The 18,058-nt window shown below is 39.0% G+C and overlaps 1 protein-coding gene across 3 annotated transcripts in view; it reads left to right on the top strand.

Annotated features, from left to right (window-relative positions):
* Nucleotides 1-18,058, top strand: part of LOC145785330 (protein aveugle-like) — a 30,813-nt gene that overhangs the window by 11,743 nt on the left and 1,012 nt on the right. Inside the window, exons 1-4 of one of the 3 annotated variants that reach the window (XM_082596989.1) lie at nucleotides 1,078-2,726; nucleotides 6,787-6,893; nucleotides 7,230-7,293; nucleotides 13,854-13,985. In XM_082596989.1, coding sequence (XP_082453115.1) covers nucleotides 2,651-2,726; nucleotides 6,787-6,893; nucleotides 7,230-7,293; nucleotides 13,854-13,985 — 379 coding nt within the window. In that variant the 5' untranslated portion in view covers nucleotides 1,078-2,650. Of the gene's footprint in view, nucleotides 1-1,077; nucleotides 2,727-6,786; nucleotides 6,894-7,229; nucleotides 7,294-13,853; nucleotides 13,986-18,058 lie in introns of those variants that run through there. The other 2 variants (XM_082596990.1, XM_082596991.1) reach the window with 2 other exon arrangements.

The raw sequence follows: 18,058 nt of genomic DNA, 5'->3' as shown, positions 1-18,058 counted from the left end.
GAAGTTGGACCATGTTGATTTAAATAATACAACTGTCGGAGCTTGTGGCATGTACAATGCAGAAATCACAAAAATTGTAGATGGAAAAAATTTTAAAAGTAGAATGAAAGATTTCTATGATGAATTAAAAGAAAATCTCAGGATGAAAGATGGAAAAAATGTGCATGGCTAACTTCCAAATTTGTAGTTGAGTGTTTGATAAAGCGACTTCCTGAAAATACATTCAGGACATCATAACCCATGGTTGAAACACACTAGTCAAAACATCGTAAAAACAATGGAACAAACATGAAATCTAAGGTAAAATAAACAATACCTGCAGGTTTATTAATAGGAACAGTTTACATTAAATCTTTGACACTACTGTATCACTTGCATTATAAAGTAATTTGATTTTCTCTTTTCTAAGAAAGAAGCATAGATCTCACATAAGGTACTCTTCCCAAATAAGGCCCGTGCCTAAATAAGGCCCACCCTTTCATATCTGGAAAACCAAAGCAAGCAAGGAACAGCTGTGGTAATCTAATTGGCTGCGATAGTCATGTGAATGAACAGAAAAGTATTTGGTTTCCTAGAAGAAACCACATGCCAGCAGAGTTAGTTGTAAATTTCTGAAAGCAATCTTGCAGGAGTAAAATTTTGTTCAGTACTTAATCTATCGGCGTGTTTTCGTAAGTGGTGTTTGTTTTCTACCTTTGTTAGAGTTTCAGGATGCTAAAGGGTCTAAAGTTTCGACATGTATTGACATATTGACCTTTCTTGGACAGTGTATTTAGGTAGTTTACGTTAAACTGATTGTGAAGAGTTGCCCTAACAAGGCCCAACAAAATCAGCCATGGGCCTTATTAGGGCAGGTACCCCTGGCATTCAATTGTGGGCTTGTAAGGGCTGTTAGGAGAAAGGCAGTGCAGTTGATACTCCCTTACTGGCAGCTAACAAGCACAACCTCAGATCAAAACACCACCACCATGTGGTTAGGGGACAAAACAACTTACCTGTTTCGCGAAAATTGGGTTTCGCTTTTATTAGGATTTGGAATTTTTCTGTTTGGTAACAAGGCTACTGCTGACCATGTCTTTGCTCCAAGTGACGTCACCAACATTGACCATACAGTTGGTGACCAATCTCAGCTGCCATCACCGAGTCATGACATGTTTTCACAGCCACCAACAAGTTGTGGGATGTCTCCACAACCGTCAACAAGTCATGATTGTCTCCACAAATATCAACAAGTTATGGGATGTCTCCACAATCGTTAACAAGTCATGAGATGTCTCCACAAATATCAACAAGTTATAAGATGTCTCAACAATCGTTAACAAGTCATGAGATGTCTCCACAAATATAAACAAGTCATGGGATCTCTCCTCAACCATCAACAAGTCATGGGGTTTCAACACAGCCCCCCATATCAACACCATGTCATAGCATTATGGCTACACCGTCAGCAAATACCCTAAGCAAGAGGCGGGGGCAAAGAAAAAAGAGCATTAATTATCGAGCAACAACTGTATCGAAGTCTCTGTTTGACACGTATGGAAAAGGGAGAGAAAAGGCAAAACGAAAGGGGAAAACAGTAAATATGCAAAGACGTCCAAGTGTAGGAGATTGGTGTTGCTCGGTATGTTTAGAAAACACAGTCTCCGACATGAGGCAACGTAAAAGTTGTAAAATATGGTAGGCAACCGTGAAGACTGTGTTGGTTTAACAAAAGATGATGATGAATTTATATGCCCTGATTGTGATATGTAAATGTTTTACTGTTGAAAAAGAATTTCTTTGAAGAAATTTATTTGAACTTATGATAGAAAAAAAACTTGTTTGCACGAACTTACGATTGATTGAAAAAGAACTTACATGAACTCACTACGTGAAGTCTAACATTTCTTTCTGTGATAAACTATGGTAACTAAATTGTTTTTGGGATTTTTCACTGTTTTGATGTTGTGTATTGTTTTTTCCCCGCTATTTATGATTCAAAAATTGAGTTTAGTAGGCTGGCCTTATTAAGGCAATGGTGCCATTTTAAGGTCCACTCAGAAGTAATTAGCAAATCAACTGTAATTATAAAACTGTGGTCAATATGTTATTAAAATCATTCTAAAGAAGTGCTTTAATGATGCTAAAACACAATAAAACACACATTGGTACCCGATTATTTCATTTCATGATCAATCTGCGACAAAATCAAAAAGGCGGGCCTTATTAGGGAAGGGTACCTTATGTGAAAAGCCAACGTAAAATAATTAAAACATATTGAGGGTAATTTAATTAGTAGTTACTGGTAATGCAACGTCCTAGATCGGTGCCACAGACTGGGTCTGTTACTATTCGGTGAGTCCGGTTCGGTGAGTTCCTAACCTCTAACCCCTAACTTTTAACCCCTAACCCTAAAATGGCGATGATAATTAGGCTACGGTACCCAATAATTTTAAAAAAAAAATTGAAAAAATCCCCCGTTAAGGGATCAGACTCACCGAAATGAGCCATTTTGCCACAGACTAATAGCCTACCTTGTTTTCTTTTTAAAGTGCAACTTGTAATAAGGGCCTAGTCTTTATAAATTATCTGTTCTCTATTAATGACTCATCTTGTGCTATCAATTAATTTCAGGTTTAGTGTTGAAAACTCTGTCTCAATGTGATATAACATGAATTCTTACCCAATTCATCGTCGCCATCATAGCACCAGCAGTGGACGTAACATAAGATCTCTTCATCAAACTGGTCAGTTGCCAGAAAGCTTGTCTTTCCTGAAATTATTTGTAGATGGCAAAAGCTTTAAAAAAAGTGTGTGATTATCGTTGATGGTGTCCAAAACACAAAATGTTTTGTGGGCAGGTAACAATTGCACATAACAATGATGCCTAATAATAATGCAGCAACATGAAATTTTCTTACAATCAATCAATCAGTTGTAAAGAAACCTTGAGATGCAAATTCACATGAATTTATAACCCCTCAAAAAGTCGAAGACAGTTTTAAGCATTGATTAATTGCAACTAAAAGATTATTCATCAGTTAGAAGAGAACAAGTTATTTTAACTTAGTTCCCAAACTTTCGCTTTTGTATCCTTTGTCGATGTGCTTGGCAACCCTTGTAGCTTCTGGTTTGGCAGTCACTTCTGGACTGATGGCTATCTCTCGTCATCGTCTACGAGATTGATGGTCTTTGCAACAAAAAAATAAAAAGCTAACGATGAGTTCTTAAATGGCTAATGAGTCCTGTCCTGCCTTGAAAAGTTTGGTTACGTTTGGGACATTTAAAATCCTTTGGGAGAATTGGTTGTGGGTGTAATTGCTGTTCTTTTCATTGTATTTTTTTCCCTTTAACCTTTGAGATCTGCTGTTCTCAAACGTGACAACACTTTCATAACTGGCAGTCTGGTAGATCTCCAAAGCAGCTTATCCTCTCTGCGGTTTCCTTCCGGTTTGTGTAATTGATAAATTGCACTTTTTAAGATTCCTCTTCAGTGAGTCTTTGTACGACTTCTTTTGTCCATCTACCAAACGCTTAGTCGCTTACATTTAGACAATTCTGAGTAAACATTTGCTTAGGAAGATGCTGATCTGACATTTGCAGTACATACCTGCACCACCTGAGTTGGTTTTAAATAATGCGGGACTCAATGCTTGTTTTTTCAGCTTCTTCTAGCACGCTCAAATTGGTTCTTTTTTTTCGGCTGATATTTAGAATTTTGCTCAGGCAGCATTGTTGAAATCTTTCAAGAGTTGTAATATGGTTTCGGTAGGTGGTCCAGGTTTCGCAAGCATACAGTACTACTACTACTACTACAGTAGTGTTGTGACAACTACTGCATCGCAGACGATGAGCTTTGTAGTTTTTGTATATCATGATTGTCAAATATTCATGAGCAAAGTTTTCCAAAAGCAGTGCTAGCACACTTTAAACGATGAACTGTATTTTATTCTGAAGGTCAACGCTGTCTGAAATTTCACTTCCTAAGTAGCAAAAGTGTTTCACATTCTTTAAAGGTGTATCATCGTGAAGGATTTCTGGCAGAGCACTGATACAATCTCTGAGAAGTAGTTGAAAGAGAGCTTGAGTCTTGTACTGACACTAAGTCCAAGCCTCTTGTATGCTTGATGAAAAGCATTCAGAATCTGCTGTAGGTGGTTTTCACTCAGTGCTGCTACACAGTTATCATCGGCATATTGAAATTCCATGACACTCGGTGTTGTAGTTTTTGATTTACTTTTAAGGCGGGCAAGGTTAAAAATCTTTTCATTCATGTGGTAAGATATGTCAATGCTAGATGAAAGGTCAGGTGGACTATTTCTAAGATGATGCAATAAAAATTAAAAAAAAGAGTTGGTGCTACTACGCACTACGCAGCCCTGTTTCACTCCAAAGTTAACCAGGAAAGGTTCAGAACTGTTGTTGCTGGTCTGGACTCTGGCAAGCATACGTCATGATAATGAAGAAGATGCAGGATACGAAGAAATTTGCCTGGACATCCGCATTTAGAAATTACATCCCACTGAAGCTCTCTTGAGATGCGGTCGGAGGCCTTAGAGAGGTCAATGAACGCCATAAGAAAAGAGTTTGGAATCACAGACTTCGGAGTCGGTGTGGAACAGGAGTCCAGAGAACCTGACTCTATACACCTCTGTCGCATATATAGTATTATATACCCAATTTACCTGACATTTTGATACGATTGTGTGATTAATGCTTTAAATGGGTGTTATTGTTGGAAATTGTTGTCATGACATATCCAAGCTTACGCAGGTAGTTGAAGATTTAGATTAAGTGGATGGGAAGGCAAAGAAGCCAATTATCGTGTTCGTCTTCAAGCATGCCTATCAATTGTTAGGAATGAGTCCCGGTATGTGCTAACTCAGTTGCAACAAGCATTACAAATGTGTGATAATCCTACAAATCCTACAACTGTTTACAATTAAGGTTAAATTTGAGAGAGTTCATTAGTGTTGGACTGCTGGTGTTGCACTACAGTGTAGTAGTGTTAGTAATTACGAAGGCTAGCCTAGAAAGCAAATACAGTTGACCAGTCGTCCCCACTTTTTAAACAACATTCAAGCACCAGTTGTCTTGCCAATCGGTTACGGCACAAATCAATGATCTGTGATGAAACAGTTAAGAACTAAGTCAGCAGACTAGAATGCATGAGTTTCAGGTGTAGCCTAAGCCTACCATAGGATAAGACTGAAAAAATTGAACATGAGATTGAAATAATTTGCAATGTTTTTCAAAACTTCAATTTTCTTTTTTTCAAAAACTTTAATGTAGCCAGTTCTTTAATTCAGGTCTTCATTTGTTTTTAGGTTCAGTGTGCAATATAAATTCGCTTAACGATTAGCTAATCGCGCTGCTGAGTTTTTTTTGTTTTGTTTGTGGTATCCAGGCTTACACCGGGTGGTTGAAGATTTAGATTAAGTGGACGGGAAGGCAAGGAAGCCAATCTTCGTGTCCACCTTCAGGCATGCCTTTAAGTGTCCTGCCAAAGATACAGCCACATGCTCTTGAGCGGTGTCGAACCGGCGACCTTTCGATTGCCGTTCCAGGGCTCTCACCACTCGGCTATGCAGCCGACGCTGCTGAGTTCAAAAACTTTTATTGTTTTACTTGAAATCTTTGTCTATTTTCGGACTTTCTAAAAAGCTAAACAATGAGTGCCAGAAAAAGAAAATATTCAGAAACCTACTTAAAGTTGTAGTGTTTGTTTAAATGTTTAACCTTGGATTACATTGTTATGAATAACTTTGTGTGCTTTGATTGGTACAAAATATCATGTATGCAGTCTTCTTATGCAGGTCTACTGTTAATTTGTTGCAATATCTAAACTTTCTAAAGCCAAAAATATGAGAAAATTTTGGGGGTACATGAGCAAATCTATAAATTGACCAAAGGGAACCGATGAACAGAAAGTTTGGGAACCCCTGCACTACACGGTGCATTATCGGCAATTATCCTAGAGCATGCTGTATGATTACATTAATTTTCCGCAAACTGTGGCAATCATAAATCTTCATCATTTCTGTTACATCACAACGTGAACTCAAACCACCGGCGCTTTTGTTTCAAGGGTGCTATTTTTAGCTTTTCACCTGCTGGATGGGTATCCATGTTGGTGTGTGTATTCATTCTTTCTGTCCCTTCTTTCACCTTCACGAAGCTTAGCTGTGCAAAGATCGGATCTTTGTGGCGTGATGTTTTGCAGACAAGTACAGCATGGACTTCAGTTGCTTGTTTTTTTTTTGACAGCTCACATCTGTCTGGTTACCTTAATTTCTGCGCTTTGCTTTTGAATGTTGTAGAAAAAAACAGACAACCTCTTTTCGCTCACTGGTAAATATTTCTCATGTGATTTATTTTCTTTGCTTCTAAACATCTGGCTGAAGACATTTATGCGATTAGATGAATGAAGTATGAAAGCAAGCAGCAAATCCTGATACAATTATCTGGTTTATTCTTTTGTGGTACCGTATATGGCTATTGACTGACCGATGGTTTTACTTAACATTAGATAGGTTGGGCTTTCTGATTTTGATGCAATCAAACGATTGATAGGTTTAACGAGTATGCAATTAACCGATTTCACCAGTATATTTGAGTATTGGCAATGATGGCTATGATTGTCATACTTGGATGCTGATAACAAACCAAGGCATTTTGGTTGGTGATCATTGCAGGTTTATCAAATTTTGAAATTTTTCCCAGTTACCTCTTCCTGTTGCTGCAATGCATTTGATGTTTACAAAGTCAGAGGAATGCATTTTAAGAAACTGTTAATTCTTCTTTTAGAAAACAGTTATTCAGTGAGTGTGTCACCTTCAACTGGGCGGAGACGACCCGGCTCGGAGTCAGATGTAATTGATGTGAAAGCTGAGGAAGTGTCGCTGCACCATCAGGTCGAACTAATTTGTGAATTCTGCTTTAATTTGTGACTGTTTTGTTGACATGACTGGAGCTTAACTGTGCAATCTGTGATCGCTGAGGTTAGGGGTTGTCCATAAAAAATATTTGCAGTCAGGGGGGTTGCAAATTGCGGACTGTTTATTAACATATTGTGGATACTTTGCGGACATGGAAAGGTCATTTTTTGCAATTTTATGAGGACATCTTTTATGGATAGCCCCTTAATATATCCCCAATCACCATCTTGCTTGATTTTACATTTTCAAACTAGTTTTGCTGTAAGTGTTTGAAACATAATATGTTATGATTCAGCGTTTTTTTCTGTTTAGGACTCCCTCATGCTTGCATACCACCAACGACCTGCAGTTGTGGCTGGACACACCTCGGCAACCGGTGAGTGCATCTATCTGTGTTGACGTCATATATTTCTTGACTGCAAGGGTAAGTTTAGGTTCAGACACGCACAATCGCACATGCCAGGGGGTCTGCTACTATTCGGTGAGTCCGATTCGGTGAGTTCCTAACCTCTAACCCCAAACCCCTAACCCTAAAACGGCAATGATAATTAGGCTACGGTACCCGATAATTTAAAAAAAAAAATTGAAAAAATCCCCCGTTAAGGGATCAGACTCACCGAATCGGACTCACCGAAACGGGCCATTCCGCATGCCAGGTGGACGACTACTGAACAGCCCATATATATATAAAGAAAAGCATATTCAAAAAAAGCAAAAGAAAAGATTTTGCTTCATTGTGATGTCACAGGTTCTTCTTCTTCTATCGAGTCTTCACAGTGTTGGCATCAATTTGCTTAGTTTCAAGCTGAACATGCTATTTGAGGCTTTCTGGTAACGGATGGAGGATTGGAGGTAGCCCTTTGTAATTCTGAGGGTTTTTTGCAGATTGGATTATGGTTATAATATTTAATATCTTTTCAGAAATTACAGGTTTAAAAGTGTTTTTGCATGTTTTTCAGACCCTTCTGATGACCCGTTAAAGGTGAAACAGGCTGTTAAGGATTCAGATAGTATATAATAACTATATTTGATTTAAAGAAAAGCAGAAATATATAAATTGACTTTTGGACACACATGACACAAACATTATCAATAAGAAATAAATAAGCGAAACTGGTATGTTACCAAGTAATAAATTCTTGTCTGCATCAGAAACGAAAGGTTTTCATTGAAATAAAAAAAAACATATTAAAAGATATACTGTATCACAGAGCTAAAACAGATCAGTGTAAAGACAAACACTTAACAAATGCATTTCAACAATACAAAGAAATAACCTATTATCTTGTAATAATGCAGCACTGTAATTGCATAAATTGCGTATGGTATGACTTGTTCTGTCTATTCGCTCACACATCTCTTGAATTGATCTCACCTTGTCTTTTTCTAAAAATAGTTGGCTCATTTTCTTCACACTTTCAGCATCTTTCTTGCATCTGACAGTGGTAAAAGTAATTTAGGACTGTTTGGGTGGTGAATCAATGAACATGTCACTCGGACAGTTGGGAAATGATGTTGGGCATTGTATCATTTCTTAGCTTTTTGTCAAAATAAAAATACACAAAACTGTACATCTTTTTTAAGGTTAGATTTTTTATCATAAACAAATTATAGTTTATGAGTCAAAACATTCAATGATCGAAATGACTATATCTTCCGCACTGGTTGTGCTCAAAGAGCTTGTTTGCAGTGCAAGTATTCTCAGGGTTAGAGTTACGGTTCGAGTATTGCTCTCTGTCCAAGACTTGAAAATTTTTTAAATCACAGGTTTTTAAGCTTTCGTATGTACAAACTGAGACTTAACTTTTTTTGAGATCTGCAGTTTTTTTTCTTAAGCCAACTTGCATTAGAGTCTTATAAAGAAATCATCAGTGAAGTGCAAAGATTTCACTTTTGAGCTTTTGTCTGGAAGAAAGTTTTTTCGAGAAAGTTTGCAAATCTATTTTTCTAGCAGCTTATGATTTTTCAAAAGAAAACTTAGCACTGACACACTTTTTGGTGTTTTATGTTCATCATATCCACTTTTAAAACCATTAGCAGAGCAACATCTCATATTTCAAAATTTGTAGACCTATTAGGCTACACAATCTGCAACAATTCATCATGTGCCCGACTGCCCGTCTATTTGAAAATTGTACGACTTAATTGGCCTAGCATGCAATAAAGCCCAGAGAGCTCAATTGGAAGACTTGCTTTTCAACTCTGCATGCTTTGTTTTTGTTGAAATTATACACAACAGTGATAGCTTTCTATTACAGTATTTCTAACTTGGGACTTCTTGCAGACTTAATGCTTTGCTAACAGTGTAACTCATTGTAAGCCTAGGTGTTCAATGTCAACAGCTGGTGATTACATGTGCTGCATTTGTTCGGAATGGCCCGTTTCGGTGAGTCCGATTCCTATTCGGTGATTTTTTCAATTTTTTTTTATATTATTGGGCACCATAGCCTAATTATCATTGCCCAGGCCTTAAAACTCGTAATTTTTTTCGGCAGCCATCGTGGCCTACCAAGAGCTCCTTCTCGGCGGCCAAATCTGCGCGCTTGGAGGCCAAAATACAAATAACGACAGCACAAGTAAATAGAATTAAACTTGCTACAATGCTAAAATGATCACTTAGCGTTGTTGCTAGTGGGCGACGTTCTACAATAGAATCGTTGACTTGTACCATGCTATAACTGCTTTATCGGGATTAATCCGGTATTGCGGGACCACCTAACGACACTAAATTGTTTCAGCTGCTCAGTAAATTGTTTCAACTGCATTACAGAATACCGCCTTTCATAAAATCTGACCAATTGTACCGTTGTGATGTCACAATTGAAGGTGTGAAGTCACTAGCCCATAGCGGGAACATTTCTCAACTATGAAGACGTGTGTTTTTCCCTCGGATGTCAACTAGTCTAGTTCTCCTTGGTAACAAGGATTCAAAGTCCGCCAACATTGCATCGATTTAAAAACGACAATTTGCCAGCCGATGTAAATTAGCACTTTGTATTAACACTTTGTTAAAATAAACGTCGGGAATTACAAACAAGACTTGGTCAAACAGGCACATGCGGGAAGGTTTTTTTAAAATTTTTACTCTAGATCTAGGTCATTTAATAAGCGGAAAATTCGTCTTGTTTTTGTTCAATTATATTCGTCTAGTAGGCCTACTGCTCTACAATCATGCAAAGAAATGGCAAACCTGCGACTTGTGGTTTCACGTCACGGTAATTAACGCTATTACTGGAGCATTTGCGCACAATGGATGTGAATGCGAGTCGCGCGTTGGCCTAATGCGCTCACGCATTTGCGAATGCGCGGTTGCAGCTGATGATCGCAACTGGATATATTCCATATATACAATAGCAAATGTTCCCGCACAATACAACAGTGGTGATGATGACGCGCTGACCTAATTCTGTGTCACTCTTTGATACTACATATTTTCGACAGTTAATCCACGCTCATGCTGTTGCGAAATTAAATAATTGGCTAGAAGAAACCAGCGGCCAAACTTGGCCGACTGAGAAGGCAACACCGGCGGTCATTCAAACACTACTTAGCGGCCATGGCCGCCGGCTGCTTTAAGGCTTGATTGCCGTTTTAGGGTTAGGGGTAAGGGTTAGAGGTTAGGAACTCACCGAATCGGACTCACCGAATAGTAGCAGACTCGCATTTGTTGACCTATCTTCGGCTTATGACACAGTTAACCATCGTCTCCTGCTGAAAAAGATCTTGCAGATGTCCAAAGCTGCTGCAGTAACAAAGCTTATAGCAACGTTACTCCACAACAGACGATTCCAAGTTATCCTGAATTTCAAAACAAGTCGATGGCATCATCAACGGAATGGACTTCCCCAAGGAAGTGTTCTAGCACCGTTACTGTATAACATATACAGTTATACACCAACGATCAGCCGATAGATCCACACACTAAGCGGTTTATATACGCCGATGATCTTTGCATAACATCACAAGAAATGACCTTTGTTGCTATAGAACAAAACCTCACAAAGTCGCTCGAGGAGTTAACACAATACCACACCAACAATCACCTCAAAGCTAACCCTTCAAAGACACAAGTATGTTCTTTCCACCTAAAAAAACAGAGAAGCTACAAGGACCCTCAAAATCTCCTGGTCGGGAACAAAGCTGGAGCATTACCCTAACCCCGTCTACCTTGGAGTGACACTAGACCGTACTCTCAGCTACAAAAAGCACATTGAAAACACAAAGGCTAAGGTTAACACCAGAAACAATATCCTGAGGAAGCTTACCAACTCTGGGTGGGGCACTAATCCACAAACCCTCAGAATGACCGCATTGGCTTTGTGCTACTCCACAGCAGAATATGCATGCCCTGTTTGGAACAGGTCCTGTCACGCATAGAAGCTTAACTCGGTACTCAACCATTCTTGTCTTATTACTGGGTGTCTGAAGCCCACATATACCAACAAACTTTATCTGCTTGCTGGTATTGCACCACCACACATAAGAAGAGACGTTAACAGTCAAGCTGAAAGGCTAAAACAAACATGTGATGAAAAACATCCTCTATATCAGTGGTTCCCAACCTTTTTGTTGTCACGGACCCCTTTAGACAAATAATTAATTCTGCGGACCCCTATCTAAATTTTTCCTAAAACTCGATTAACATACTATAGACTATTGTAATAATTATGCTACCCAACTACTGTACTGTGTCATATTGCATTGCCGCTATGACTTCTGTTGCAAATATCAGGTTAAACAGTTGCTCAAATATAAAAATGAATGAATTGTTCAAGAAATGTCAGCAGTATTTGAATATTAAGGTGACCCAAAGTGCCATGCCGAAACATTTTCAACGTAAGCAAATTTAATGAGAGGGCTGTTGTTGCCTTTCCTGAACTAAACGACTAAACTGTGCTTGAATTTTTGACAATGCAACACCCATGTCATCTTCAACGTCCAGGCGATTTCGATGTTTAGTTGTTATGGTAACAAGAACTGAGAATCCTGCCTCGCAAAGGTAAGTGGTTATGAATAGTAACAAAACAATAATCGCTTGCTTTGCCAAGAATGGGTAGGTTTGCAGTTGTGAGCACCAAAATTCTTCCAAGGTTTTTGAATGAAATTCAATGCGTAATAACTCTTTTGATCTCAATTCAATTAGGTCATCTTTACTGAGATCGTCATCGCTAATGTTGTTCAAGTCAAAAAGTAAAGGATTTCGAATCCATGTTTCAACTTCGTGCGACAGGTTTTCTAAATTAAAATAAGGTTCAAATGAGATTTGCGGGGTTTCAAGTGTGCGCAAAATTTTTCTCTCATAGAGATCAAAAGAGTACATTCTCTTTGAGTTTCATCCATCATAATAAGATCTTCTAACATTGGAAAGTTAGCGTAATTACCTGCTTCCAATCTACGTTTTCAAACCGGCAACTTGGCTAAAAACGCTTTCAGTTTTTCAGCTGCATCAATTATTGCCACACCTGGTCCTTGAATGCCACGATCAACATTGTTAATATGACCGAAAATATTGGCTAAGTAGGCCATGCCGTATAGAAAACTTTTACTCTAAAACAATTTTGAGAGGAGCTTCCTTTTGCTTTCAAAAGAGTTGATACCTCATTTTTTAGCTGCTGCAGTCGTTACCTTCTCCTCTAAATAACCAACGTAGGCTACCTCAGAATGATACAATAGTACTTCCTAATCTGATCCTACTTCTTAACAGAGCGCTTTAAAAGTACGGTGGTTTACAGCTCTGCTTTTGATGAAATTAACAACTTTCACGCAATTCGTCAGAAATTCTTTGAGACTTGCTGGTAAAGTTTTAGCTGCTAAGGCGTAGCCTACCTGTGCAAGAAGCAATGGGTAACAACCACGCGAGGAGCTTCGTTTTTTACTGAAGCAGAAAATCCGGATTTGTTCCCGAGCGTAGCTGGTGCTCTATTCGTGCATATAGAACATTTTTTTCATCAAGGTAATCACGGACCCCCATATGCTTTCTCACGGATCCCCAAAGGGTCCGCGAACCCCTGGTTGGGAACCACTGCTCTATATGGGAAAAAATGCTGCACAAACCCGGTTGAAATCAAGAAAAAGCTTCTTAACACACGTCCAGCTACTAACCTCAACAAAAGAAGAAACATGACTTAAGCAATGGAAACAACAATTCGAAAATGACCCATCATGCACTGAAATGAAGGTCCCACCATCAGAGTCCCTCCCCCCAGGAGCAAACGCTCCTTGGGCAAAGTGGAAAACATTAAATCGACTCCGAACCGGTGTTGGACGTACTAAGTCTGCAATGGTGGAGTGGGGCTATAACACGGGCCCAGTTGCATGTATCTGTGGCACCGAGCCCCAAACAGCGGACCACCTTCTTGTTTGCCCTCGGCTTACCACCCGGTGCAGTAGGTGGGACCTGTCAGTGTATAACTCCGTTGCGGAAGAATGTGTCAATCTGTGGTGTATGAACGAACTTTAGAAGACTCGATAGAAGAATGTCAACAAACACAAAACTTCATCAACAAAACTATTCAAAGGTTTTATAAAGTGGAAGGCTACCTTTCTACAAAACAAAGTAGCCTATCTCAATACAAAGTACAAAATTTCCTTAAAAGTTTATTATTTCCTTCAAGTTTTAAAATTGAGTTAATTTTGTTTTTAATAAGAAAACTCAATTAGCTGACGTTCTGCAGGGTTAATGAAACAACTAATTTGAAACCGCGCAATTCGTTTCGGTCTAATCAGGTACAGCGCTCAACGAATGTGCCACCAGTACAGAAGTCTAGCAGTGCATGGTTTTCCATCAAAAACTTATCTGTGTTAACGAATAAATTAAACGCACGATGCTGCCACAGTGTAGGGGCTTGAGAGATGCCTGCGAAATAATTTCTTTGAAATTTGTTGAAAGATATTTGCTCCGTCCGGTCATATTGATAAGTTGAGTTTTCATTGCAGCCAACGCCCCACTCCGCCAGACAAAGCCGGTCTATGTGTGGAGCCAAGTGGAGGTTAGCAAATGGCTGAAGAAGCACGTACCCGAAGCACAAGCGAAGTATGGCGACCTCTTTGCTCAGCATGACATCACTGGTACGTTTGTGACGTCATAGAGCTATTGAGGACAAAATAATCTCCAGCAACATCACTTGACATCGTCATCAGTTTGAAAAATCGTTTTTGATTTCAGAAGTTTACATTGGAACAGCAAAACGAGACATAAACTGGGTGTCGGCATAAATCAATTTAGTTAAATTTTGAATTGAATATATGCATTTATTGAATACTTTTATGGGGGATAGTATGACACCCACAATCCCACATGTCGCCTAGAGTGCACATATGAGAATTGTATAGTACCGATTAGCGTAATTTACTTAAGTTGACTTATTCGGGGTTTGAGTTTTTATTCAAATTGTTTGTGAGTCCTGATTATTGCCCTCAATGCCCTGGCTTAACTTTTCTGGACAAGACCACAACACATGTTATATTATAAGTTACATTGATTATATTAATGCTCTGAAACAGCCTAACACAATAGGAGTTAGGACCAGCCATATAAACATGTGCCGATGCTTGCCGCGCATCTGAGTTGGTCAAGATAAAAATCCAACTGAACTCTGGCAAGCAAACACCTGCTTATATGTCTGGTCTAGCCAATGAAATAATCAAATAGGGCCACATATGCGTTTTGTTGACCAATGAAATAATTGCAAGTACTGTACGAAAATTTATATAATTTATCACTCTGCACTTAAGTAATTTAATCTGACGCAGATGTGACATCCTTCGAGTGATTTATGAGTGAGTCCGATATCTTTACAAAAGTTTCGACATATAAAAAATGACCTAAAAATTCACACACAATATCCTTAATTGCGAAACTCCGGTAAGTGATCTGGGGATAAAACAATAATTATTTGTGCAGTTTTCTGACCACGCTTCGCACGCATTTCCAATTTATCAATAGGCTCGTTTTTTTCATGAAATTACACGAAAATACTTTGATATAATGAATCACGTAGGCTATAGTCTTTGCCAAACAACAATCCATCAAATTGTGATGTGGCTGATAATATGGGATTATTACAATAGCGAGGCTACATTGATTGTTCTGAAGGGATCGTGGTACAAAAAAAGGTTGAAAACCACTGGCCTAGAGTATCAATTTTTCCCAGCAACCTTAAAATCTCCGCAAAAATAGAAGCAGAATTCCCTATCTGGCAAAATTTGTTTTAGGAGCTGGTCATAAAAGATGTTCTCATAGAATTACAAAAGAAAAATCTCCTCCCGTTTCCGCAAAATGTCAGCAGTGTCAACTCCCTTCTCCTTGTAAAGGGTGTTTCATTAAGACGGATCGATAAAAACAGTAAATAAAACAAAGTTAATGGGTAAATTTTATTGATTTCTTTATGGAATTTATGGAAATGAGCTTCATCACTAAAGATGATTTTTTGTGAAAAATCCTCATCGACTTGTCTTTGCTCGTGCGCCCAATCGGCGAACGTAGGACGCTTCAAATCGTCAGCAGGCTTGAGTTCTTGTGTCAATTGAATTTTGTAAGCGTGTAGAGATAAATCTTTCGTCAAAATTCGATGCAACGTGGTTGCGGAGAGGGTCAATTCCTGCGCGCGATGGCGAATAGAGGTGCCTGGACTCTCGGCCACATTCTCGCGCACTGCAGCAATGTTTTCAGCTGAACAGCATAAACGAGCACGCAATGGTGTTACTCGCGGTTCCCAGGTCGCATCATGTCTCGAAACAGCGAAGTGAATTGGCCAGCAAGATCGTGCGATTTGACGCCTCTGGATTTCTTCCTTGGGGGTTACCTTAAGAGTGACGTCTATGCCAACAAGCCAACAACTGAACAGCTGAAGGATGAGATTAACATTGTTTTATTTACTGTTTTTATCGATCCGTCTCAATGAAACACCCTTTAGATGACATTGCCGATGTTCTGGCCATAACCGTTCTATAAAGTTGTATTGCTCGCGTGAAACTACAAATATACTACTTCTACTTGCGTTAGGGTTAGAAACTCTATATAGTTAACGCTAACTCTTTCAGATCCCCGTGAAGTGTATTCAAGCTTAAAAGATCTTATGCAAAATTGCGTTGCAATGCCACAATATTCAAGTAGCCTACAGTACACAGAACCTTGCTTGCAAAACATGTAGGCTTAATCTAGTCATCTTTAATCCAAGGGCACTGCGAGGCATCAAAATTGCTTCTGTAGATCATCGTGAGAGCAAACTTGGCACAGCAGCGGCAAACATTTGGCGAGTATCTAATTTCGATTCCATAATTTTAAACCGGTTCTTCGGGGTCCACTATTCTAAAACGGACATCTCTACTATATTGTTGATTTTGTGAGTGTCCGAATCGCTCCAGGTTTCATAATTACTGTAGACGTAAAACAGGTGCAGTCAGTGGCGTAGCCAAGGGGGGGTTGGGGGTTACACCCCCCCTTTGGCACGCGTGTGACGTCACGATATTGAGAATGATGCTTTCAGTCTCTTTATGCTTCAGAATGATGCTTTCAGTAAAAAAAAATTGCCTAATTTTAAACAAAATTGCATTAAAAGAGCGAGTTTTGCCAATACCAAATATCTCAGCCAGGAATTAGCAACAAGAAAACATAGAGACTTAGCTTTATTTCTGAAAAATGCCGAAGAAAACATGATCTTATCCTTTTGCTATGCCACCGGACAGCACCATTTTACAGGAATATTTATACCCACATTTTTGTTAAAAATGCTCTCAGAATGCACCAAATTCAAAGTAATTTCTCAAAATTTTCTGGGGGGGCCCCCAGACCCCCCGCCGCTGGGTCCTCAAAACCCCCCCTTTCAAAATTCCTGGCTACGCTACTGGGTGCAGTGGAACGTGCAATGGCGTAACCAGTGAGAAGGGCAATTCTCCCTCCTGTAAAAATGCAACTAATAAAACGTTAATCAAGGAAAGCAGTTTTTAATTAAAATTCCGCATCTCATAATGCAGTGCAGTAGCTCGCTTAATTTAACCAGATTAGGTGAAACATCCGTTTTCTTTTATGTAACTTAAATAAACTTTTCACTCACTCTTTCAGCATTATTTGAAAGAGTTTTTCTATCGATTTAAACTGAAATTCCTCTTAGAATGCGCAATTTCATGGCGTTTTTTTTTCAAAAATTTTGGAGAAGCTCCTCAGACCCCCTCGGAGCTGCTCATTTGCTCCTCCCGCAATCTTCTGCTGGTTACCCTGCGCTTAACTACTCGAAAAAAGTCTTCTTAAGGCAGGAAAGTTAATCTTTTATCGTCAATTAGAATTTCACGTCAACTTTAATTTTAAAGCAATTTATACCGCCTTTCGTTTATGACGGCACTGAAAATGTTCCCCTCATGGAAAAAAACTTGCTCCCCCTGTAAAATTGATCTGGTTATGTCACTGGGAACGTGGGATCAGATGATTGGTAAAATAATTTTGTTGTTTGTACCGGTACTATTAAAAGGATGTTCTCATCCCAGGAACCCCACTTCACAACGGTGTCCGACAAATTGTTCGTAAGCAATTGTTCGTAAAGCAATTGTTCGTAAAGCAATTGTTCGTAAGCAATTGTTCGTAAGCAATTGTTCGTAAAACAATTGTTCGTAAAATTAATTCTTCGTAAAACAATTCTTCCTAAAGCATTTTTTCGTGCATGCAGTTAAAATTTGATGTATACGAAGAAATGCTTTAAGAAGAATTGTTTTACGGATTTCAGTTTACAAAAAACAGTTTACGAACAATTGTTTTACGAACAATTTGCCTATAACCCTTTACAACACCCCTTGATTGCGGGCGTCTTTTATGGAATGTCCCTGACTATAAGTTTGCTACAGCTTGGTCGGTTTGTTGTAAAAATTACACATTTGCTAATCAAAAACTAAAAAGTATTGAAATGATGACGTGCTGTAAAAACAATCAACCAGGCTTTAGTAATTTTATTTCGTTGTATTGTTAACGTCAATGTTCATCTAAGAGGTGCCTGCGGCATTACCGCGCACGCAGCGCGGCTAGCTGCACTTATCGCTGTTTAAACACAGCAGTCTACTCTTTCCATGTTTACTGTTGCGCTTTGGGCGTGAACCACGTTGTGAGTGTCCCCCTTGTGCGCCTTATGTACAATTGTAGCCTACGGCTACGG

This window comes from Aplidium turbinatum, chromosome 16, assembly GCF_918807975.1.
Source record: "Aplidium turbinatum chromosome 16, kaAplTurb1.1, whole genome shotgun sequence".
Lineage (NCBI taxonomy): Eukaryota > Metazoa > Chordata > Ascidiacea > Aplousobranchia > Polyclinidae > Aplidium > Aplidium turbinatum.
The sequence above is the reverse complement of the archived record's forward strand: the minus strand, read 5'-3'. Positions and strand labels throughout refer to the sequence as shown.